The sequence below is a fragment of the Arvicanthis niloticus genome, chromosome 12 (assembly GCF_011762505.2).
Source record: "Arvicanthis niloticus isolate mArvNil1 chromosome 12, mArvNil1.pat.X, whole genome shotgun sequence".
Classification (NCBI taxonomy): Eukaryota; Metazoa; Chordata; class Mammalia; order Rodentia; family Muridae; genus Arvicanthis; species Arvicanthis niloticus.
This window is the reverse complement of record NC_047669.1, coordinates 3,433,317-3,458,920: the sequence shown is the minus strand read 5'-3', so window position 1 is coordinate 3,458,920 and position 25,604 is coordinate 3,433,317. Positions and strand designations below refer to the sequence as shown.

General features: G+C 44.5%; 1 protein-coding gene across 12 annotated transcripts in view; it reads left to right on the top strand.

Moving 5' to 3' along the window:
* Window positions 1-639: 639 nt before the first annotated feature.
* The window catches only part of Med15 (mediator complex subunit 15), a 70,615-nt gene continuing 45,650 nt past the window's right edge, over window positions 640-25,604 (top strand). For 4 of the 12 annotated variants that reach the window (XM_076942579.1, XM_076942580.1, XM_034515064.2 and 1 more), the window contains exon 1: window positions 642-813. In XM_076942579.1, the coding sequence (XP_076798694.1) occupies window positions 746-813 (68 nt within the window). In that variant the 5' untranslated portion in view covers window positions 642-745. Of the gene's footprint in view, window positions 814-25,604 lie in introns of all 12 variants that reach the window. The other 8 variants (XM_076942583.1, XM_076942582.1, XM_034515060.2 and 5 more) reach the window with 6 other exon arrangements.

Sequence of the window (25,604 nt, the reverse complement as noted above, 5' to 3'; positions counted from 1 at the left end):
AAATCATACAAACACTGAAAGGTGAACTCAAGACACATAAGCATAGCAACAATTATCCAGCTAGGTCAAAATGTCTTGAACTGTGGGATGAACCACTAAGAAATAAGGAATATGAACCACAGAGAAAGCGTTAACAAAAATTGGCTTTTGCTTTTCTTTTCAATATGGAGCTTAATGATTCAATGAGCAGAGATCCTAAACCTAACATTGCTTGTTGGTGAAATACTAGTTTTATTTTGATGATTGTAGAATGTACATATACTTATGTGCACTTAACATATGTTACATATTAAGATCCCAGTATTTTAATACCAAATTTATTTAAAATACCAAATTTATTTAAAATACCAAAAGATACAAAGATACGTTAGCAATTATCCCAACACTGGCAACAACATATGTATAGATTGTGTGTGTGTGTGTGTGTGTGGCGCATAGATTGTGTGTGTGTGTGTGTGTGTGTGTGTGTGTGTGTGTGTGTGTGTGTGTGTGTGTGTGTGTGTGTGTGTGTGTGTGTGTGTGTGTGTGTGTGTGTGTGTGTGTGTGTGTGTGTGTGTGTGTGTGTGTGTGTGGCGCATGCGTATACAAAAGCGAGACTCCATTTCCCACAATTCTCCCTGTACTTCCGGCGTGGCCCAATAGCGGGAGCGCTCGGCTTCCGCGTTCGGGCCTGTCGCTGTGGTAGAGGCGGTGGCGGCGGGGGTGTCCGGTAGGGACTCGGACTACAGGAGTAGGGGCTTCGGGCATGGACGTTTCGGGACAGGAGACCGACTGGCGTAGCGCCGCCTTTCGGCAGAAGCTGGTCAGCCAAATGTGAGTGTGGCCAGGGACAAGGACCGGGTGGTCGGACCTTCCGGGCGGGGAGGGTGAGGCCGGGCAAGACCCGCTGTTGACCCTGGCCAGAACCTGCTGCGTCCGCTGGGTGCCGGAGACGTGCAAGGGTCCTCCCGTGCTCTCTCTAGCCTTTCTTGGCAGAGAGGGACTACTGGCTAGTTTTTCTGGGGTCGAACTCTGCAAAGCCAGCAGCCCTGGCTAAGTGAGTCATCGTCCTGAGCCGCCTCGTCATTTGTGAGCTTGAGTGCAGATTTTTCTTTGCTTCGATTCGCACCGAATATAGACAGAGAAAGAGGGAGCCAGAGATTTTACCCGGGTGCCGCGTGGCTTCTTTTACAAAAAATAAACAAAACGAAAACCACATCAATGAGTTGGAGGAGGGTGGAAGGAAGATAAAATTGGAAGATTGATTTGTGTTTGGGTTGTAGGCAATGGGAACTGAAGAGTGCTCCCGTTTCTTCCACAAGGTGTGTCAACCTGGCCAAAGGGTATCAGGAAATAGCTGTGGGAACTTAGGGAGTGAAGGGCTGGGGTGTCCTCTGCCTACGGAGCACTGCTGAGTGTTTCACTTAGCCATTTTACTGAGTGTTCTGAAGTGTTTAAAAATTGTCTGTAGCACAGCCTGTCCCCTGAGGGTTGGTACTGTCTGTCGGTAAAGAAACAGTGCAGTTGTGCCGATGCTCAGTCATTTTTCTGGGTGCTAAAGTGTCAGTTAGTTGAGTAGACTGGAGCAGCCTTGTAGAGTAGGTGACAGATTGAGCTCTACAGAGAAAAGCAGGAGGGTGGCAGGCGACCATTACCAGCAGATGATTGTGAAAGCATCACGAAGGACTGCTGTAAGTGGAGAGTTCTGGGTCTTTGAAGCAAAGTAATTAAGGATACATCATGAGGAGGAGAGATGCTGGCATGGTTAGTGATGGGTATTTTGGGCAAACAACTTGTACCCATGTTTTATATGTGGTCTGCCTTGAGGTGGTGCAGCATTAGTGCTGGGAAGGCCTCTGAGGCCATGGAGATGAATTAGGGACCCAAGAGAGGCCAAATAGACAATTTGGGGAGTTTTTTCCTTTGGAGTGGTTGGCGGAGGTTCCATCTTTTTTCACTTAGATCACTGTCTAGCATAGGGTCTCATGAGTTAGTTGTAGAAGATTTAGTTGGCAGAGATCATAAAGACCAACATTAGATGATGGAACTTGAAAGAGGAAGACAGATTCCAGAGAAAGGGGAATGAATATGTGGACAACTAGTGACTAACTAGATGGAGGGGGTGGAGTGGGGTGGGTTGGGGTGAAGAGGTGGGGAAGGAAGCTGAGCTAAAGCAGGGATGCATCAGTACAGTGGAAGGAGTGGGTACTGTGTCAGTGACTTGGTACTACCACAAAGTAAACAAACAGTTCAGCAAACAAGTGTTTTGTTTCTTATTTTTTTAGATTTATTTTATTTGTATGAGTGTTTTGCTTGCCTGTATAGAAGTGAATCATGTATGTCTGATGCTCTCAGAGGTCAGAAGAGGGTATAAGATTCCCTGGGACCAGAGCTACAGGGGGTTATGAACTGCCCTGTGAGTACTGGGAATCGAACCTGGGTCTTCTACAAGAGCAGTGTTTGAGTGCTTTTAACCTCTGAGCCAACTCTCCAGCCCACAAGTGCAGTATTGATATACTTGAGTTATCTCTAAGTGAAGTCTTGAGAAATGATCTGAGCCCCAGGGCAAGGATTCTTTGGGAAAGCCCAGTACAGTAGATCTGGAAGAACAAGTTGTCATCACAGACAGTAGGGGAGGGCTGCAGAAGTATCTGAGATCTGGGGGAAGACTGAAGTGTACTGGATACACCATAATGGAACTGCCTTGTGAATACTGAGGTGCCGGCTACCTTTGTAAGATATTGCTGCTTGTATATTCTTTTGTTTTGCTACAGTAACAAATTACCGTGCATTTAGCATCTTAAAACAACACAGATTTATATTTGATCATTTCTTTATGTCAGAGGCTCATGTAAGATTTGGTGAGTGTTAGTTCCAGGGCTGAAATCAAGATGTTGGCAATAAACACTTCTTGATGGAGCCTTTGGGGACAGAATCTACTTTCAGTTGTATTCAAGTTGCTGTCCAAATTCTACTCCTTACACTTGTAAGACTGAGGTATCCTTTTTCCTGCCCACTTGTCAGGGGCCAGTTTTTGTTCCTGAAGAGTGACTGTATCTTGTGCTTTCTTCGTGGCCTATTCTAACATTGGCTGGTTTTTCTGACACTCTCCAAATTTAGCTAGAGAACATTCTGTGCATTTCACAGATCAGTTTGGAATAATGGAACATAATCTTATTGTCTGCATCTTTAATCACATCTATGGGGTCCTTTATGAGATATGGTGAAGCCAGGCGGTGGTGGCACACGCCTTTAATCCCGGCACTTGGGAGGCAGAGGCAGGCGGGTTTCTGAGTTCGAGGCCAGCCTGGTCTACAGAGTTAGTTCCAGGACAGCCAGCCAGGACTACACAGAAAAACCCTGTCTCAAAAAAAAAAAAAAAAAAAAAAAAAAAAAAGAGAGAGAGAGAGAGAGAGATGGTGAAAGATAATCACAGGTTTCAGGGGCTGGGGTCTGTGTATCTTTGTGGAGGGGGCAACATTTGGGTGAGCCCTTCAAAGGTTACTTTCTTAGAGTAAAAGGTATCTTAGTTTGCTTTCAGTTGCTGTGAAAAACACCCTGACCAAAAGCATCTTGGGGAGGAAAGGGTTTATTTCATGTTACACTTTTCACCGATCCCCCAACCCCCATCAAGAATAGTTAGGAACTCAAGCAAGGCTTGAGGGGCTGGAGAGATGATTCAGTCCGTGGTTAAGACCACTTGTAGCTCTTACAAAGGCACCAGGGTTCGATTCCAGGCACCTGCAAGGTGACTCACAGCCATCCATAACTCCACTTCCAAGGGTTCCAAAGCCCTTTTCTGACTTCAGTAGGCACCAGGCATAAACTGGTGCAATCAGCATCCATGCAGGCAAAACCTTTGTACTTGTAAAAAAGTAAATAAAAACCAGACAGCTGTGGTGGTGCATGCCATTAATCCCAGCACTTGGGAGGCAGACAAGTAGATCTCTGTGAATTTGAGGCCTGCTTGGTCTACAGAAAGAATTCCTGGAGCCAGGACTATGTGGAGAGACTCTGTCTCAAAGCAAAAGAAATCATACATATTTATTCTGAGCAGGAACTGAAGCAAAGAACATACTGGCTTTTTCTCCATGGTTTGCTCAGACTGCTTTTTTTTTTTTTTTTTTTTAAATACAACCCAGGACCGTTTACCCAGTGGTGGCACTGCCCACAGTGTGCTGGGCCTCCGTATCGATTACTAACCAGCAAGATTCCCCACAGGCTTGCAGGCCATATTCTCCATGAGGTTCTACTCTTCCCAGATGACTGTCACCTGTGTCAAGTAGACATTAAAAACTAACCAAGCTTATTGGGTGTTTTAACTTCTTTGGTTTGTTTGTTTTCTCTTTAGGGTTTACTTTGCTGGTGACTTGATTTCCTCTGTTAATAGAGTTTAAGAAGATTTATTCTGGGTTAATCCACACATCTTTAGTTCCAACTTCCTGGGGGGGGGGGGTGCTGTTTAAATTTGGGGAGCACTTCAGACTGTAGTGATTGATATTAGATGAGGGATAATGGAAGCCTAGGACCGAGAGGGTAGCTCAGTAGAAAAGATCATTTGTGTAGTCCTCTTGAAGCCCTGGTTCAGTTGTTGGAGAGTAGGGAGCTGCCAAAACACTAAGGTTCAGGAAAGTTTCAGTGGAGAGGAAGCATCTCTCATTGAGGAAAAAGCAAGTTTGACTATTCTAACTGGAGTCTAGCCTTCTTAGCCTTTCCTAGACTGCATAAATGAGGGCAGGAGTAGCCTGATGCCTTCATCAGGCAGTCCACTGTCCTGTAGTCTGGCTGACTGTTCTGTAGTTTCCCTTGTCACTTTGAAAGTTCTTCCTTCGTTTCTTTGTTTTTACTTGCTGGAGGCTGAGACCAGGGTCTTGCATGTGCTCAGCATATGCTTTGCTCCTGACCTTTAGCCCCTGCTGTCTCTTTAAAACAACTCTTACTGAGTACTTAGGGTATTGAGAAGATTGTGACTAAAGAGTCTCTCCACCGTTGTCATGTTTAGGTGTCTGCTTTGGTATCACATCCTTCAGATCCTTCCCTGCCCCTCATCTAAAGTGGGTCACCCAACTTTAATTCAGCCCTTCTTAGTGTCTCAGGGAACTCTAGTCCTCTGCAGCATGAAGAGTACAGGAGGCAGTATTTTCCTGGGGACCACTTATCAACCTCTCCTATTTCAGTGACCATTATGTGTTGTGAAACTCTGGAATCTACCCCTTCTCATTGGCTTTGTGACCTTGGGCACTGTTTGACCTTTCTAATCAGGTCCTGCATCTATGAAATAATACTTGTCTAGTTTGTCTCACAAGGATGCTGGGAGGGACAGTGAAGAGACTTCTGTGTAAGCTTTGTAGGGTCTGGGGACTGGGCAGAAAACCCGTTCAGTGGTCTTGCAAGGATAGGAGATACTATGGTTTGGGTTGGTGAAGGTGGAATCCCTAAGTCCAGATAGTGGAATGCAGTGACATTTAAAGGAACCCAGAAGAGGAGAGTAGGTAGGAAAAGATTGATTGGTTCATACTGACTTTTAATGAAGCACCTGTGCTTCCTGGAGAACCACAGGACAAACCATTCTTAGATCCTGCTTGGGGGCGGGGGGTCGTGGGGCTTGAGCTTTCCTTGAGGGGGTTTTGTATTGAAGTTTGCTTGTCCCTGGTCTTCAGTCTCTTGGAAAACAAGTATGCATCTATTCTCACTTGTCCAGGCCTAACATCGAGTAGGGCCACACCAAATACAAATACATAAGCAGTAAGCGAATGCAAGAGCATTATCAGTCATTTCTCAGCTTTTCTGTGTGTATGTGTAAGCCAGAAATTGATATTGTTCTAGATTTCTCTCTATCATATTTTTGGGACAAGATCTCTCACTAAATTGGAGCTCACTGGTTCAGCTGGACAGGTTGGCAGCAAGCCCTGTTTCCACCTTCCCGGATCCGGAATTACGTACGTGACCATACCTTTGTACCTCAGTGTTGGATATCAAACTCAGGTCCTCGTGCTGTGCAGCAAGGCTTTAACATCTGAATCATCTCCCTAGCCCATTCCCTGTTCTTAATTCTCCTGTTATGCTATTCTTTTTCCTTCCTCTAGGCAAAAACTTTAATAAACTGAACACTGTTATTGAGAACATAAAAACTGATAGAATAAATATATGCAAAATAATCATAAACTTTATGTTAAGGGAAAATTCCCCTGCTGACGAATTCTAGGTCTTTCATCTTAACTCTTGGGGCTTTTATCTCTGGTGGTCTTTAATGTAGCACATTTCTAAACATACAGGAAGGAGTAGCTGTAGCTGGTGAAAAGTAGTCTGTATTTGGTCCTCTGACAGAGGGCCAAGCAGAGCATGGCCAAGGCTGACAGGCACTTGTGGTATTCTTTCTCTTTCTCTGTCTCCCTCTTCCTCTCCCTCTTTCTTTCTCCCCTCCCTCCTGCCCTCAACACCAAAGTCTCACTATTCATGGGAGAATGAATGTCTTTAACTCCAGTACTAGGGAAGCAGACACAGATAGATCTCTGTGAGTTTGAGGCCAGCCTGGTCTACATATCATTGAGTTTCAGGACAGACAGAACTATATAGAGAGACTGTCTTGGTTAGGGTTTTACTGCTGTGAAGAAACACCATATAAGGCAACTCTTATACATGACAACATTTAATTGGGGCTTGCTTTCAACTTCAGAGGTTTAGTCCATTATCAAGGTGGGAAGCATGGCAGCATCCAGGCAGACAGTGAGCTAAAGAAGGAGCTGAAAGTTCTACATCTTGTTCTGAAGGCAAACAGAAGACTGGCTTCCAGGCAGCTAGGAGGAAAGTCTCTCAAAGCCCCAAAGTGACACACTTCCTCCAACAAAACCATACCTCCTAATAGTGTCATTCTCTGTGCCAAGCATATTCAAACCACTATAGAGACCCTGTCTCAAAAAAGACAAGGATCTCATGTAGCACAGGCTAGCCTTGAACTCATTGGGTAGTAGAGGTTGGCCATGAACTCATGCTCCTCCTGCCTTATCTCCCAAGTGCATGCACCATACCAGCTGTGTTGAGTTGATACATCTTGTCTTCATGCACCTCTTTTTTCTTTTCCTTTATTTTGTGTTTTTGGTCTTGAGAGGATAGCACTGAGTAGAAGGAGTTATTTGAACTGGTCTTGAGATGCTAAGGTTGTAGGCATGGGCAGCCAGCATGCTCAGGTGGGTGCACGTATTCCAGTTGATAGATGAGGGAGCAGGCCTAGGAAGAGGTCATTGCTGTTTTTAGTTAGTTCTCTCCATGTACAAATGGATGCTTATCAGATCATTCTATATTAGAGGCAAATTACCTTTTAATATTTGGGAGAATAAAGTTGTGTTCGTTTCATGGAACTGGCTAAGGGAAAGCTCAGAATTAATCCCAGCTAAGTGTAGAAGTTAGGTCTGGTCCTACATCTCAGCCCCATGCTCCCAAAAAGACTTAGACCCAAACTATCATAACTTAAGATAACCCATTTATTCTAATCTACATTCTGCCAGGTGGCTGGTTACCTGTGCTCAGGTACCATGTGTCTTGTCTAGTCATATCTTCCTGGCAAATCTCCCGTGCCTGGTGCCTGGTACTATCTCGTTTTTTTTTTTTTTTTTTTTTTTTTTTTTTTTTTTTTTTCTGCTTGGCAGATGTTCCATCTCCTGTTTCCTGTCTAAGCTATAGGCCAAATTTATTGTTGACAGATACTACATCCATATAGTCAGAAGATACTCTGTCTACAGCCAAGTGAAGTGGAAGCCTTTAGCTTTAGCCTGCTGCTACTGAGCTTTCAATTTATAATTTTAGAAAGTCTCCATAGGACCATTCCACCTAGGTATCCATCCCATGTACAGTCACCTAAGCTAGACACTGATGTGGATGGCTGGAAGTGCTTGCTGTCAAGAACATGATATAGCTGTCTCCTTAGAGGTCTGCCAGAGACTGACACATTCAGAGGACGATGCTCACAGCTAACCACTGATCTGATCAAGGGTTCCCAATGGAGAAGTTAGAGAGAAGATTAAAGGAGCAGAAAGGGTTTATGACCCCATGAGGAAAGCAACAATACCAACCAACCAGAGCCCCCCAGGGTCTAAACCACCAGCCTGGGAGCACATAGGGAGGGACCCCATGACTCCAGCGGTATATGTAAGGGTATATGCCTTGTCGGGCATAGGTGGGAGAGGAGATTCTTGGTCCCATGAGAAACGAACAAGGGGGGGGGTGAGGGTGGGGAGGGGGTAGTGGGGGGGTAGGTGGGGGCACAGCCTCATAGAAGCATGAGGAGGGGGAATGAGATAGGAGGTTTCTGGGTGGTGGGAGGAAGTGGGATAAAATCTGAAATGTAAATATAATACTCAATTTAAAAAATAAAATAAATAAATAAATAAAAAGACTCTTTAGAAAAAAAGAAAGTCTCCATAGGCCTTACAGACTGGAGAATGAACCCCCTAATACCTTTTTTGTTGTGTGTGTGGGGGGGGGCAGGTTGAAAGTCATGCAGCCCAGGTTGGCCTTGAATTCTGGATCCTGCTTTCTCTGCCTTACAAATGTTGGGATTACATCACCACCCGTGCGCCACCACCACCCGGCAGTGGCACACACCTTTCATCCCAGCACTAGGGAGGCAGAGGCCAGCCTGGTCTACAGAGTGAGTGCCAGGACAGCTAAGCCTACAAAGAAAAATCATGTCTTGGAAAAAAAAAAAGTCCTTCCATTATTGAATGTGTTCCACCATACCTATCGAGAAATGTTTGTCAGTAATTTCAGTACTTGCTGCAATTCCAGGACTTCAAGGCTAGCCTGGGCTACACACAACTACTAGGTCCTGTCTTTAAAAAATGATAATCAAGCAGAGTATAAACTCATTGTGTGTTCCATAGATGGATCAAAAGGGCTGGTTTCAACTATCAATTAGTTCCTCTTTTTCCTCTTTACATTATTTTACTTTTAAAGATATCTCTCATGATGAATATATCTCTCATCTTTTATTTATTTTATTTATTTTATATTATATAATATAAATATATTTAATATATTTATTTATTAAATTAATTAAATTAAATATAAATATTTAATAAATATTAAATATATATATTTTTTTTTTTTCAAAATACCTTAGCAGGATGACCAAGAGCTTCTGAACCTCTTACCTCCACCTCCTGAGTATAGGAATGGCATAGTGGAAATGGAGTCCAGACTAGGCAAGTGTGCTGGGCAATCCTACAAAGCTGCATCCTCAAATCTTTTTGTTTTTCTTTTGAGACAGGGTCTTGTTGTGTAGCCCAGGCTGCACTTAAACCTAAAATACTCCAGCACCAGTCTATTGAGTGCTGGTGAGTGCTGGGATTATAGGTATCTACAACTGTGCCTAGGCTTCTATTCTGCTCTTAAAACTTCTTTTCTTTTTAATTTCTTTTTTTTCAAATTTTTTTTATTTTGTTTTTTTCCAGACAGGGTTTTTCTCTGTACCCTGAAACTCACTCTATAGACCAGGCTGGCTTTGAACTCAGAAGTGCCTATCTCTGCCTCCCTGTGCTGGGATTAAAGGAGTGCACTACCACCGCTCAGCTTTATTTTTATGTTATGTGTATGAGTGTTTTGTCTTCGTGTATGTATCTTCGTGTATGTATCTTCGTATATGTATGTGTACCATGTGTATGCAGTACCCATGGAAGCCAGAAGAAGGTACCAGGTTCCCCAGAACTGGAGTTACTGTGGTTGTAAGCTGCCGTGTGGGTACTGCAAGCCTATTCCAAGGTGGATGTAGTGACTTTACTTTCTGGGCTCTGCATGTAGGAAGAGTCAGGGCTGGATTTGGATGTGGCCTGTAGCACTCTCTCCTGTGGTAGCAGTTTACATCCTTACAACAGTGTCAGGAAGTAGCACTGACTTGATATTTGCACCTGGTGTTTTCAAAGCATCTACCTTTATAGTAAGCAGTTCTTTAAATCTGAGATCCTCTCAGGGACAGTAGGACTCAACGGGCTGGTTTCAGGAACAATCCTGTGAAGGAGGGGTTGGATTTACGTGTGTGTGTGAGTGTGGTTGTATACATGAGCACACAGAGGAAAGAAAGGAGGCACAGTGTTATGGTAAATAGTTTTTGGGGGTTTCTATCCCACCTTTGATCATTTAGTTCCCAATAAAAGACACTAAACCTTTATATTTATAATAAGCCTTTAAGCACCAGAGTTGGGCTGATATCAACCCTCTGTGCTATTTTGTCTACTTACATGTCAGTAACTTGGAGATATCATTGCCATGTTCCACCTGAGCTGCTCCTACTCCAACAGCCTGGCCTTCATGGACACGTGCTCACAATCCACCTACCTCATGGTGGCTTCTTCTTTCTTCCCCTGTGTCCTCTCTCCTCCTACTTGTCCCTGCCTGAGACCCCAAGCCTGGGAACTTCGCTCTGCCCCTTCTCTTCTGCCCAGCCCAGGCTGTAAGTATTAAGCAATCAGGGATAACTTGGGGGACAACGTGTACACAACAAAAGCTGATATATGTGAGGATCTGCTTGTCTTGGAGCAACCAGATCTTGGGGTACAGAATTTAGCATTTGAGCATATAGCCACACCAGACCAACTCACTACAGCAGAAGTCAAATATCCATCCCTGCAGAGAAAGCTGTGGGGAGCCAACAAAAGGCGGCTATCATCCTTGCAGCCATCTTGAGCCATATACCCTGACAAGAGACTTGTTTACAACAGCCTACAACACCTGAGCACACTTTGATAACATCTTGTTTTAAATACCCAGGATCTTCCTTGGGTGTGTGAGACTTAAAGGTGCAAGACTTAAAGGCGTGACTTAAAGGTGTGGCTTAGAAGTGAGACATATAAAAGGTGAGAGGCAGACAGAAGAAATTATTAGACACTTGTACTTGGACTAGAGAACTCAGAAAACAGGCACTAGTACTTGAGACTTGAGTCTTGGAAGAAGACTTGGAACTGGGAAAAAGACTAGCAACTTAGAACTAGGACTAGGACTTGAGACTTGGTTCTAGGAACTAGGGACCTGAGACTTGGAACTAGGGACTTGGAGAGAAGAAGAGAGACTGAAGAATAAACAGGATTGAATCACACTCTGTCTGGTCTCCATTCTTTGTGTCCATCCTCACTCTCTGTTGCTGAACCCCAACCCTCGGACTGGGGCGGCTTGGGGCAGTACAGGCTCTAACAATTTAACCCCCAAGGCTTTTGGCAGTGCGGGTTCCAACATTGACAGAGCGATCTCCAACATTTTGGCCCCCAAATGTGGGGTAGTGCGGTTCTCAACAAAAGCCTTACACTATACTGATTCTGAGATAGGTGTAAGGTGATCTGGGTTGCCGGTGTCAGTGCCAGTACATTCAAGGAGAAATGTCCCAACAGCAGCCTGGAAAAGCACTCTTCTGAAAGGGGCATAGAATGGGCATGCTGTAGAAGTAAACACTGTAGTTTTTAAAAAGCGGGGTGAGTGGTTCAGGCACTGACCTGTTTGATCCTTGGGACTCAAATAAAAGAGAAAGGAAAAATCAAATTTATCAAGTCACCCTCTATCTAACCTTCATACTTCCCACATTTCTCTTTCTCTGTCTCTCTCTCCCTATCTCCCTTCCCCTCTTCCCCCCATATACATATACACAGTAAGAGTTTGTTTTTCATTTAAAAAAATAGACTATTATGACCAAAGAGGGATGGATCACTTAAGGTAGTTTGGTAAGCAAAACAAATACCTAATTTAGGGGCCAGAAGAGAAGGAAGTAGGGGCCCAGGCTTAATCACCTCTCAGGTACCTATAACATATAGTGCCTCAGAGGCTCATTACTGCCCTTAATAAATCTCCTCTGTTTATTTTCCCAGAGAAGGATTGTGGGATGAGGGGATACAGACTTTTAGCCCTTGGCCTCAAAGAAGTATCTTTGTGGCAGCAGCCTCAGCCCTGCCTCTTTCTCCTGTTTTGGTCAGTATAGCTAGAATTTTGGGTGTAACACTTCATTCCCTACCAGATAACGTTATAGGGGATTGAAAACAGGAAAGTGTTTCTGTAATCTCTTTGCCAGCTGTGGTCATTATTGACATAAGGAAACATTTCCCCTAGACCCGTAGCTTGTAATGTGACTAGATGTCTATTTTGTTGGTAGATGCGTACACATATACTTTTCCGAGTCCAGTTCTGAGCTGTAGTTTTTCTCTTCTTCCCTGAGGCTGTTTTCTCTGCCTCAGTTGGTTCTGACTGGTCCCTGTGTGCCCACAGCTTCCATTCACAAAGGGCACAGACCAGACATAGCCCTCCCACCTGCTTAAGAAAAACATCATTTGATGCTCTTTTGGGGAAGAGTTCTATGGATTGTTGAGCATTTCTAGAAGTAGAGAATAGGATTTTTTTTTCCTTTGGGAGGTAACAATGTGTCGCCGCCCAAGCAAAATGTTGAGGCCCGGGCTGCCCCGCGTTTGGCGGCCACTGTATCCCGGCCCAAGCTGCCGCTCCAGTCCACGGGTCGGGGTTCAGCAAGAGAGAGAGAGTGAGGGCAGTTGCGAGGAATGGAGACCAGAGTGTGTTTCAATCCCGTTTATTCTTCAGTCTCTCTTCCTCTAAGTGTCTTCTTCTCTGTCTCCTCTGTCTGATTCCCTGATCTCTGTCTGCCTCTGCCTTTTATATCTCTCTCTTCTAAGCCATGCCTTTTGGTCACACCTTTAATCATGCCCTTAGGTCTTGTCTCTAAATCTGATCTCTACATTTAAGTCAAACTCTTAAATTACACACCTTTAATCTCACACACCCAAGGTATCTAAACCAAGATTATCGGAGTGTGCTCAGCTGTTGTAGGCTATTGTAATACAAGTCTCATGTCAGGGTATATGGCTCAAGATGGCTGCAAAGCTGATAGCCGCTTTCTGCTAAAAGTCGGCCCCCAACAACAATGTATGGCCAGTGTTCTTTCATGTGCATTTTCTATTCCCTTCTGGACTATTTTAACTTACACCCAAGATGCCGTGTGAATTTTAGCTGTGAGTGCTGATCTCTAAAGATAGGGCTCCCTGCCCCAGCACTACAAAACCATGTAGGCAGAGTGCTGTGGGATTTTTTGCTTGATGACAGTTGAGACGTGTGGGAGCCCCAGGCTAACATCAGGTCAGGGATCAAAAGGTCTTTCCAGATCTTGGTTCTTTTTTGTTCATTTTTGTTTGAGGTTGTGTCTCACTACGTATCTCTGACTGTCCTGGAATTACTATGTAGACTATGAACTCACAGAGACATGTCTCCCTTTGAGTGTTGGAACTAAAGTCCTACACAACCACTCCCATTTTCTTAGTTCTTTTGAGGTTAAACCAACAGGTTGAAAATAGCTGAGGCTCATGTCATTTGAGGGATCTTAGAGTTTGAAGGTGACTGACAGGCTCTTCTTCAGACTAACCCTGATTGATTTCAGTCACTGGCATTCCTGGGGGCAGGAGAGTTCAGTTGAGCAGCTGAGAGAAATGCGAAGAGAAAACATGCAAGTCTCTGCTCTCTTGAAGCCCAAAATGTCCATTCCTGTATGTAGACGAATAGTTAAATTCTGAAATATATTATTTTTGTAAACCTGGTGCTGGAGAGATACCTCAGTTGTTGGGAGTGCTTACTGAAGTTTTACTCCCAGCACCCATGCAGCAAGCTAGGTATTTTACAAACACACCTGTAAGTCCAGCTCTGAAGAGCTGAACACTCTTTCTGACCTCTGCATGCACAGGTGTATACCTACACACATGTGCTCATATACAGGAATGAATGACTCTAAAGTCAGGGAACCTGCTAATATTTGAAAAGGAAGAAGCTGTAGTGGAGTTTGGCAGATGTGCCTCAGCTACCTGTGAGGTCTAGAGCCCAGGTGTTCACTTTAGTGGCCAAATAATTGATGTCTCACAATTTCCTTCTAAGGTGATACCACCTAGATACTGAGACAGTGAATTGCTGGCTGTGTCATTAGGAAGTGAACAGTGATGTGGGACACTGGCTACTCTAAAGAGCCTGAGGAGGTCAGAAGATTAGATGAGAGCCAGGCCTGTGTGGGAAGGACAGACAGACCTTCACCTGGGGTGAAGTGACATGTTGGAGCTGCAGCCAGAAGGTGTCTTTCAGCTATATGAGAATTTTGTCCTTGCCTACCTTCAAGTCCTTACCAACTTGAGCTTTGTAAGTTGAAAACTGCATGGTCTGTTGATAGAAGAGAAGCTCCATGTCTTTTAACTGACATAGGAAGGGTTAGAAATGTGAATCAGCAGGGAACAACAGCCTTGCCTAGCATGCACAACACGGATTCCATCTTGAGCAGCATAAAGAACAGTGAATCAGAGTTTCCTCCCCAGTGGCTGATGTTCACTGAGTACCTCTCTGTGACATACACTCTTCTTAAGAACAGAAAGACATTCTAGCTTATACTCAACATGAGCAAGCTGATTTCTAAGTTTTTGAACTAGCTTTAAACCTTAAGAAGTTTTTTATTTTAAGATTTATTTTAAATTGTGTTTCAGGGTGTTGTACATACTGGTGCCTTAGGCCAGAAGAGGGTGTCAGATGTGGAGCTGTAGTTGCAGGTAGTTGCACGCCACTGAACACAGGTGCTGGGGATTGAACTCTTCTAAAAGTGCAGTACAGAGTCTTAACCTCTGTCATCTCTCTAGCCCCAGGAGTCTTCTGTTTCTGTGCTACATTATGCACATTTTCTCTCTTTAAAAATAATTACTTTATGTATATGAGTGTTTTGTCTATGTGAATATAGGTGTACCACATGACACATCTGGCACTTATAGTAGTCAGAGAGGCCATCAGAACATGGGTCCTCTGTAAGAGCAACAAGTGCCATAGAACCATCTCTGTAGATCCTACCCCCCATCCCCTTAGTTAGGGTTTCCATTGCTGTGAAGAGACACCATCACCAAGGCAACTCTTATAAGGACAACATTTAATTGGGGCTGGCTTATAGATTCAGAGGTTCAGTCCATTTATCATAGTGGGAAGCATGGCAGTGTCCAGGCAGGCAAGATGCAGGAGGAGCTGAGAGTTCTACATCTTCATCTGAAGGCTGCTAGAAGAAGACTAGCTTTCAGGCAGCTAGGATGTCTCATTGCCCACCCTCACAGTGACACACTTCCTCCAACAAGGCCATACCTACTCCAACAAGGCCACACCTTCTAATAGTACCACTCTCTGGGCCAAGCATATTCAAACCACCACACTCCCTTTTTGAAACAAGTTCTCACTATTGCTGCCCAGATAAACCTAGAACTCTGAAATCTGTCAGCCTCTACCTCCTGAATGCGATGTTTAAAGTGTAACATCATACACAGCCTAGGCCAGCATCCCACTCCACTTTTTGAGACAAGGTCTCATTCTGTAACCCTGGCTGGTCTCAAACTTGCTTGATCTTGCTGCTTTAGCTGCCTTGTTTTACAGCTGTGAGCCATCATACCCTGCTGATTCATTATTATTAATGACAGTATCTCAGTCTGTCGTCCAGGTGGACCCGGAATTCAATTTGTGGGGCAGACTGGCCTAAAGCTCCTGGAAATCAGCTACTAGTCAGAGGACTGAGGTGATAAGGGTGAGCCCCACATTTGGTTTTCATTATTTGGTATCCCCCCCCCCCAAACACACAAATAACTTCATTTGTCATTATTAAAAATCTGGATTTTAAGCAGATTCTAAGATTGGTAGTTTTCCCTGTCAGCTCACTCAGCTCCAGCCCCATGTGTCTCTTCACCAGCAGCTCTGCAGAGCTTCCCCTGCACCAGTGCACCTGTGTCCAGATCAAACTTTCGCTGCTTCACCATTTGCTTTTAGAGAGAATAAAGACTGACAAGCCTTTTTTGTCTTTCCCAATTTTGGGATTCAACTTATCACTTATTTCAAGTCACGTGTCTGCACTGTTCAGGCCATGATTTCTGTGTTCTTCTAGCTTTGGTGGACCTGCGGGTCTGAGCATGGAAGGTCTTACCTACCTGGTTATTAACACTTTTTTTTTTTTTGGTAGTAAAGCCAGCATAAAAGAGATGGACAAATAACCATCTGTTCTGTTTACAGCAACATGAGCTTCAATCATGGCTGCCCTTTTTAAGTCGTGGAACACATTTTGTCCTGGGTAAGATCCATGCTGAGGAACATAGACAGTTTTGTCCTGAACATTCTCAGTAGTTAGCTTGAATTTTCTAAATGCAACTGTGTTGAAATGTAGATCAGCAAGGTTCACTGCAAACATATGGCCTTTGAAGTCATCAGATGCAATCTTGGCTTTTTGAGTCCTTGTGACTGCCGTTCTCTAGTGTTTCTAATACTGAACACTGCTGGAGCTTTCACATCATACCAATACTTCTCAAAAGGGATCGTCCAGAATCTTCCTGGTTCCCTTTTTGCTGCCTGCTTTTCTGGCTGTTATGTCTATGTCAGACACTCGTTTTCCTTAATTGCTTTCTCTCAGAGTGAAAGTTGTGGAAGTACAACTTTCTAGAGAGTTTAGGTGAGCAGGTGTCTTAGTCTTTGCTTTATTGCTATGAAGATAAACCATGACCATAGATAGCATAGCATCTCCTGTAAAGGACATCATTTACTTGGAACTGGCGTACCGTCTCAGAGGTTTAGTCTGTTATCATCATGGGAGGGAGCATGGTAGTAGTACACAGAGATGTGCCAGAGAAGTCACTCAGAGGTCTACATCTGGATCCCTAGGCATCAGGAAGAGAGAAGACACCGGCATGGCTTGAGATTTTGAAACCCCAAAGCTCACCCCCAGTGACATACTTTTTCCAACAAGGCCACACCTTTTAGTCCCTCCCAAATAGTGCCATTTTCTGATGACGAAGCATTCAACCATAGGGGCCTATGAGGGCCATTTTTATTCAAACCATTACAGCAGGCAATTTAATTTCTAATGACTAAAAATTTTTTGTGGTTTGACTTGGTGGTACACATCTTTAGTCCCACCACTGAGGAGGCAAAGTCAGACAGATCTCTATGACTTTGAAGCCAGCCTGGTCATCAGGTGAGTTGCAGGACAGCCAAGGGTATATGGTGAGGCTCTCTCAAAAAACCAAAAAAGTAAATAAATAAATTTATTAGAATAGGCATGGAGTACACACCTTAAATCCCAGTGCTTGGGAGGCAGAGACATAAGGCAGATCTCTGAGTTTGAGTCCAATGTGGTCAGCATAATGGACATAGTTCCAAGCTAGCCAGGGCTACATAACAAGACACTGTCTCAAAAAATACTTGTATGTGTGTGTGTGTGCGTGCGCAAGTGAGTGGGTGCATGTGTATGTATGTAGGTGTAGAGGCTGTGTCTTAGGGTTTCACTGCTGTGAACAGATACCGTGACCAAGGCAACTCTTATAAGGACAACAGTTAATTGGGGCTGACTTGCAGGTTCAGACATTCAGTCTATTATTGTCAAGGCGGGATCATGGCACCATCCAGGCAAGCGTGGTACAGGAGGAGCTGAGAGTTCTACATCTTCATCTGAGGGCTGCTGCTGAATACTGCCTTCCAGGCAGCTAGGACTAGGGTATTAAAGCCCTCACCCACAGTGACAAACCTACTCCAACAGGGCCACACCTAATAGTGCCACTCCCTGGACTGAGCATTTACAAACCTGGCCCATAGACTTGTTCAAACATATGAGTCTATGGGACCAATACCCAAACATAGCATAATGCAAAATACATTTAATCCAACTTCAAAAATCCTCCTAGTCTGTAGCAGTCTCAACAATGTTAAAATGTTCATCTATGTTGACTGTAACAAATTTCTTTCCTGGGCTGTTTCCACTTGCTGTTAGCAGCTTTCCTCAGCAGATAGCCCATGGTTCTGGCATCTCTAACATCTTGCGGTCTCCAAGGCAACTTCAGTGTTACAGCTTCTTGTTCCAATGTCTGAGATCTACACATGACCTTCTGGGCTCCTCCAAAGGTGTCACTTGTCCAGCTCTGCCCTCTTTAGCACTCTAAGCTCAGGTTGATCCTTTCTACTGCCCCTGCTGTTCTTGGTGATCATCCCATGGTACTGGCATCTGCAACTAGGTTTCACCAATAGCCTTTTATATGCTCTCTTCATGGTGCCAAGCCTCAGCTCCTTTGCATGACCCCCTTCAGTCTTGGGCCATCAACTGCAACTGAGGCTGCACTTTCACCAATGGCGTTTCATGGCCTCTCACAGTACCAGGCCTCAGCTTCTCTTCATGACCCCTTCATGTTTTCAAAACCAGTACCACCTGGGTGACTCTTACACATTACCAAGTACAGCTACAGCATGAGGTACAACCTTGGCTACCTCTGGAACACAGCTTCTTTGTGCTCTAAGAAAATACTTTCCAGAAAATTTCAACTCAGTGATGCTGATTGCTTCTTAATTGTCCCAGTAGTCTCCTTCTCCTCTTGACTATAAAGCCAGAGACACGCTGAGTTCTGCTGCTTGCAGGAGATGAAACATGGCCCCTTGTTCTATTACATTATCATCAGCTTTCTGCTTTCCAACTCCTTCACTGCCTAAGCTTGGCTGTCCTGGAACTTGCTTTGTAGACTGACTTTGAACTCAGATATCTGCATGCCTGTCTCATAAGCCCTGAGATTAAAAGTGTGGTCCACCAAGCCTGAATTTAAGTTGTTGTTTGTTTGTTTGTTTGTTTGTTTGTTTTTCACCTAGAATTTGCTCTGTTCTAGGCTGGCCTTGAACTCAGAAATCTGCTTGTTTTTGCCTCCTGGGATTAAAGGTTTGTATTACCATGCCTGGACCTAAATTTAGCTGGGTGAGATCTTGCCCCAAGGTCATTACTGCCTTAATTCAATTTAATATCCTTGAACACAGGATTCAGCTCCATTCACTTCCTGGTGCTCCTTTAATACTCGAACCATATATTTTGTATTTTTCCTTTCTCAACTTGCTACATTTGTTTAAAATGCTCTTCATGAGACTCAACCAGAGAATAAAGTCTATGATGGGTGTTTCTGAGCCGTCCTTTGTCAGTACAATTAATCTGAGTCTCTTCACCTGAGCCTCAGGCAGACTCTTCAGACAAGGGCAAAAAGTAGCGGCAATCGTCACCAAAATACCACAAAAACCGTCTCTAGGCCACATATTGAAATTCTCCACTGAAATCTCTTGGGCCAGATCTGTACAATTCAAATCACTCTCAATAACAAAGTCTTCCATGTTCGTATTAGGATAGCCCATTAAGCTTCATATAAAGCATTCCACTGCTTTCCAAATCCAAAGTCCCAAAATCCACATTCTTTCAAACAAAAGCAAGGTCAGGCCTATCACAGAAATACCCCACTCCTGGTACCAGCTTCTGTCTTGGTTAGGGTTTTACTGCTATGAACAGACACCATCACCAAGGCAACTCTTATAAGGATAACATTTAATTGGGGCTGGCCTATAGGTTCAGAGTGTCAGTTCATTATCATCAAGGTGGGAACATGACAGCATTCAGGCAGGCATGGTGCAGGAGGAGCTGAGAGTTCTACATCTTCATCTGAAGGCTGATAGTAGCATACTGACTTCCAAGCATCTAGGATGAGGGTCTTATAGCCCACACCCACAGTAACATACCTACTCCAACAAGGCCACACCTTCTAATAGTGCCACTCCCTGGACTGAGCATGTACAACCAACCATAACAGGCTGCAAGTCATATCAGGTGTCTTCTGTCACAGCTCTGCTTTATTACTTGAGACAGGGTCTCTCACTGCCTGGAGGCCAGCAAGGCCCAGACTCTGCCTCTCTGTGTACTTCAGCACTTAGGTTACAGTTGAGTGCTGCTGCAGCTGCCCACAGTACCAGAGTCAGTCTCAGGGTCTTGTGCTCGTGAAGCCAGTGCTTTACTATCGAGCCATCTCCTCAGCCCCTTGAAATTTAAGTTTAAAATGTATGTGAATGCAAAAGTCATTGGCCCTTTACTCTCTCTTCTCAAAAGTAGCAGCTACCTTTGACTCTTGCTGTGTCTTCTGGCGTGTGTCTCTGTTCTTAGTAGCTTGCACATGCTGCTACCTTAGGAGTTGTGTGAATGACTTACTCTGTAGCTGTACATTCTCTTGTCTCTGCTGCTGCTCCCAGTGTTTGACTGAGCAAATCAGTAATGAATGTCCATATTTTATGCACTAAGCACAGAAGCATACTGCACTTGATAGTTGTTTTTGCCTTTGGGCAGGTAGGGGGCTGGTTTTCTGGGTATTTGTTGCTAATTCTTCCCATGCCTTTTGACTTGTATCTCAGCACAGTTAACCTTGGGCTTCATGTTCTGTTAGTTTTTTTTTTCCCTGGGACATACCTTCTATAGCCTATAGGTATGATAAGGATAGGCATTAAGGGCTTTTCCAAAGAGTAAGTCCCATGTGGTCTCCGTGGGACTGTTAACACACTGTGAAGAGGGAGATAGGGGTGGTGGGCAGATGCTCTGAATGCATGAAGCATCAGAGACACCTTTCCTTATCTCTTTTAGAGATCGTGGTAAAAATGATAGCAAACGTGTGGAATAGTTCTCTCGTAACAAGCCTACACTTCTTCCTCACTTGTCTCCTCATGATTATTACTAGTGGTTTGGGTTTTAAACATTCAGGGTGAGGGGTCTCACATGCAAACTGTAGGCTTCTACCCTAGGTGGGTGATCGATCAAACAGTGTACACAGGTAGTGATTTGCCAACAGACCACTTACATAATAGGTATGGGCAGAAATTCCTAGCACTTGGCAAGTGGAGGCAGGAGGATCAGAAATTCAAGGTCATCCTCAGCTATTTAGTGTGTTCAAAGCCAGCCTGGGCTTCGTGAACCCTGTCTCAAAATCAAAACAAACAAATCACAACAAACAAAGCCAAGAAATCCGAGCACTCAAAAGGAGAGGCGGGGGTGGGGGGGTGGGGGGAGTCTTTTGCGTTCAAGGCCAGTCTGGTCTACAGAGTAAGCTCCATGATACTCAGAATTGCATAGAGAGACCATGTCTGAAAAAAGCTACCACTACCAACAAAACAAAGCAAAACGAAGAGCACGCTCACACACGCACACACCTACCTTAAACATCTGTAGGAGACCAGAGGAGTGGGTATTCTTTCCCTTCAGCAGTGTAAAAGAAGGTAGGCCAAGGAAGGAGCCTGGCATTGCCTGGGATGGAGGATGGTGATGAAGAAAGCAGAGTCAAAGAGTCCTAACTGAGAGCTATGAAGGGGTCCTTGGGTGATGACTAGGGCCCTAAGAACATGGCATGGAAAAGAGAATCAGGGAAGACTTGGAGGAAAGACTAGTTCTTATTAGCACAGCCATGGGAGGGTCCTTTATGCTGGAGTGGTAGACTGTCCACTGTTGAGGGTACCCCAGATGAATCAGAGTCCAAATGGGGACAGCCTTGCCTGAAGGAGCTGCAGGAACTATGGTGCCTCATCTGGGCAGACTAATATTTCTGTGTGGTGGAAATATTAGAGGAGTCCATCGCACTGCACAGTTAAGTAGCTCTGGCTGGCATGGAACCATATAGATCTGGCTAGCCTCAAATTTACAGAGATCTACCCACCACTGCCTCACAGAATGCTAGGATTAAAGCAGTGGTTCTCAACCTCCCTAATGCTGTCTATCCTTTAATATGTTGTGCTGACCTCTTCCCCCCCCCATCCATAAAATTGTATTTTGTTGCTACTTCATAACTAATTTTGCTACTGTTATCAATTGTAAATATCTGATATGTGATCCCTGTGAAAGGGTCAGTTCACCCCGGAAAGGGGTTGAGACCTACAGGTTGAGAACTGCTGGGTTAAAGGTATGTGCTACCATGCCCAAGTCTCAGCAGGGTTTCTTTTTTTCTTTTCTTTTCTTTTTTTTAAGATTTATTTATTTATTGTATGTGGGTACACTATAGCTGTTTTCAGACACACCAGAAGAAGGCACCAGATCCCATTACAGATGGTTGTGAGCCACCAGTGTGGTTTCTGGGAATTGAATTCAACTTCTGGAAGAGTAGTCAGTGTTCTTAACTGTTGAGCCATCTTTCCAGCCCTAACCCCCCCCCCCCCCAAGCCCTTCTTGTGAAGGTAGTTCTAGGCCAAAGTGATTGATCAGTCCCACTAGGCTCCATTCTAAACCAAGCAAGGCAACCATGGCCAGAAGAATTAGGTGGTGCAAGAACGGGGGGGGGGGGGGGGGGCAGTGCCTTGCCACAAGGGAGGCAGGAGGGACTATATGTGTCAAAGTGGTGAGCATTCTGGGGGTAGATTGGGGGGGGGGGTCAAAAGGGATAAGATAGCAGCCAGGTCTATTCCAGGGTGGACTAGAACTATACACAGTCTCTGTGGTCTTACAGTAAGGGAGGACTTGAACCTGACTAAGTAAGAGTCTGAATTGGGGGCCACACCCAAGACCTGAAGGGGTAATGTGCTTGTTAGGGACCAAGTGCGAGGGAGGTAAAGGAAGGCCAAGTGCCTCTGCTTTCCATTCCACTCGTTAGCTTTACTTTATGGAGAGGGATCTTCAGACTAGAAATAGGAGCAAAAACAGCAATCAAGGCATCGGGGTTTATTAAGTATGAAGAGACTGTCTGCAGGCACTGCGACTGGGATGCGAGATTAGCAGAGCATTGAATTGCCCTGCACAGCTTGTCCCATCCCTGTGGTGTGGTGTGGTGTGGTGTGGTGTGGTGTGGTGTGGTGTGGTGTGGTGTGGTGTGTGGTGTGTGGTGTGGTGCGGATTGTCTTTGGCCTCTAACTAGGTTATACACTTCAAACTTTGGGTCACTAATAGTCGATGCTCACACCATCTGTATCATGTAATATTACTCTTTTGGGAGGGTAGAACTTACCCTTTGGCAATGTCCCCTGGCATCTAGTGATACAGAAGAAACTTGAAGGAATAACATTGGTGCAATAAAGAATTTAGCTGAGAAGCCAGCAGTGATGCCTGCCTTTAATCCCACCACTCACAGAAGCAGAGATGGGCAGAGCTCTGAGTTTGAGGCCAACCTAGTCTGCAGAGCAAGTTCCAGGACAGCTAGGATTACTCAGAGAAACCCGATGGTGGGGTTGGGGAGAGAAGGAAAGTAAGAAAAGTAAAGCACGTGCTGAGGAACACTGCCTCCAGTGTTACTGGAAGCTCAATAATACACTGAGCAGAGACTTGTTAGGAACTGTAGGGATGAAAAGTCTGTATCATAATTCAAGTGCAGGGTGTTGAGAAAGTTTCTGCTAATGTGTTTTCTTTGAAATTGAGCTCCATGTAGGTTCTATTTCCATAACAAAAGGAGAAACCCCGATTTACCACTGGCCCTTAGGCCTGTCTCCACATCAAAGGCAGGCTTTTGAAGGACAGCTCACAGGAGCAGCAAAGGGTCTCAAGCACTCATAAGTCTTGATCCACCATTAAGCTCCCTGTGCTCTTTTCTGGAGAAGCATACTTTTGCTGGGCTTCCTGCCATAATTCTGACCCTGGGTAACCATTATGAAAAGAACAACAGTGATATACTCAAGAAAGAATTCTGGCAGAACCTCTGCACTGCAAATATGCCATCTGCCCAAGTGATCAGACTTGTAGTTTCTTCTCTTTGTTTACATTGTTCAGAGTGTAAGCTGAAACCTGAGGGAGATTTAAGGATGACAGTATGTGTGGAATGTTATAAGCCTAAGGCCGATATAAGCAGGTAAAATGTTCTGTTCCCTTTTGTGCACTAGCCAGAACCAGTCATGTGCTGTTACTAAAGATCCTTTCCCCTTTTCCTTTATTAATCCCTGAGTAATCACTCGGGGTGATTTCTCACTGGAAAGGCATATTAATTGCATATCACTGGTACACTTTGCCTACTGCTCACCAAGCACATTTCTTTGTCCAGGTCACTGGTTGTGCTTTGTTTTCCTACTGTCTCAAAGCAGTCACAGTATGCTATGTCCTGGATCTTTCTGTTCCCTGCATGATGCTACCTGGTGTTCTTTGAGCTAAGGTTGTGCTGGGCCCAAAAAGTACAAAAGTACTCGGCAGCAGTTTGTGAGGACCCTCTTAGGAGTCTGGCTCAGCCTTTGGTGATGACACAGAGCCTATCTGTGCGACTGCATCCCTGTCAGATGCCTGTGCCTGCTCCCCTTTTTCTGTGTCCACATGAATGTTAGGGGTGTGCTGCTCATCAACAAGTGCTTGATTGACTTGCTGCCCTCCCTTGGGACCGGGTATTCGTAGACTGTTCTGCATCTCTAAATTCTACTGTAGTTCTGTTTACCTTTACCTTTTCTGTACCTGCCAGAGGTCAGGAAGAGAAACAGTAGGCCTTCTGAGACTCAGGTCTGTTTCATCTCAGTGGTTTTCATCATCTACCAGGTGATGTTTCCGTTTCCAGTGAGAAGCCTGTAGCCTAGGCACTTTTGCACTGGGTCTCTAGCGGCCCTGCTCCTGCTGTCTGTTCCTGTACTTCCTGTGGGTTGGGCTGGTTCTTGGTACTCTTCTACTTCATTATTCTCATGTCTCCTGTGGCTCCAGGGACATTTTCTCATATATCTGTGCCACACCTGTATGCCTTGCAAGCAGGTACCTGCTGCTGCCATCTTGCCAGAGCCAGAGCCAGAGCCAGAGCTAGAACTTCAGAAAATAGATAGAAGAGGCCAGAACTTCAGACATGCTGTTAATAAAGGATCCAGCAATGTGATGTTTTATATTAATCTATTAATTACTGTGGGTAGAAAGAGTATGGTATGCTATGGCATGTATGTAGGGGTCAGAGGACAACTTTATGGTACCAGTTCTTCCACCTTTACATGGATCTAGGGTCAAACTAACGTTGTCAGGCTTATGTAGCAAGTGATTTTAACTACTGAGCACCTCACACTGCCCATGCTGTGTTTGGTGTGTCTTATTCTATCTTATTTCTACTTGTGGTTTTGCTGTGACTTAATAGGTGCAGTGTTGTAGTCCACACGTGTTTTTCAGTAACTACTGAGTCAGTTTGTGTTTTGGGAGTCAGAATGCTTTTGAGTACCAACTGGACTGGACTTTTATCCCACTATGAATTGAAGCCCAGAGTCCCCAATTTTCTGATTGGTTTGCCAGTAAACCCAGTGCTACAAGAAGACCAACCAGAGTAGCCAGTATCTCAGACCCATAGCTCCAATTAATATGCTTCTTTCTAGCAGATACATACCTGTTCTTTCTATTTATTTTCTTATTTTCTTTTATGTGTATGAGTGTTTTGCCTGCATGAATGCATCAATACTGAGTGCAATGCCCTCAGAGGCAGACATTTCCTGGAACTGGAGTTACAGGTGGTTGTGAGCCACTATGTGGATGCTAGGAGTCAAACTCCGGTCCTCTGAGAGAGCAACAAGTGCTCTCAGCCACTGAACCATCTCTTCAGCCCCCATACCTGTTCTTTCTGTGCTGTGTGTGCAGGTAGAAGGAGGCAGCATGTGCTGTCAGGGCTCTGTTTGGGCCATATGCATAGCTCTTTCCCAGAGAGTAAAATAGAACCTTTACTAGGATAGTCCTTTTTATATCTGTATATAAAATGTGTTTTCAATGTTTTGTTGTGGTTTTACATTGGTATACTATCTCCCGTTGTTCTTACTAGTTAGAAGTTGGAGCTGGTCTCTTTGGTCCTGTTAGGAAGGCATGACTTTTCATACACAGACTCTTGCCTTGTGGGGCATGGGATGTG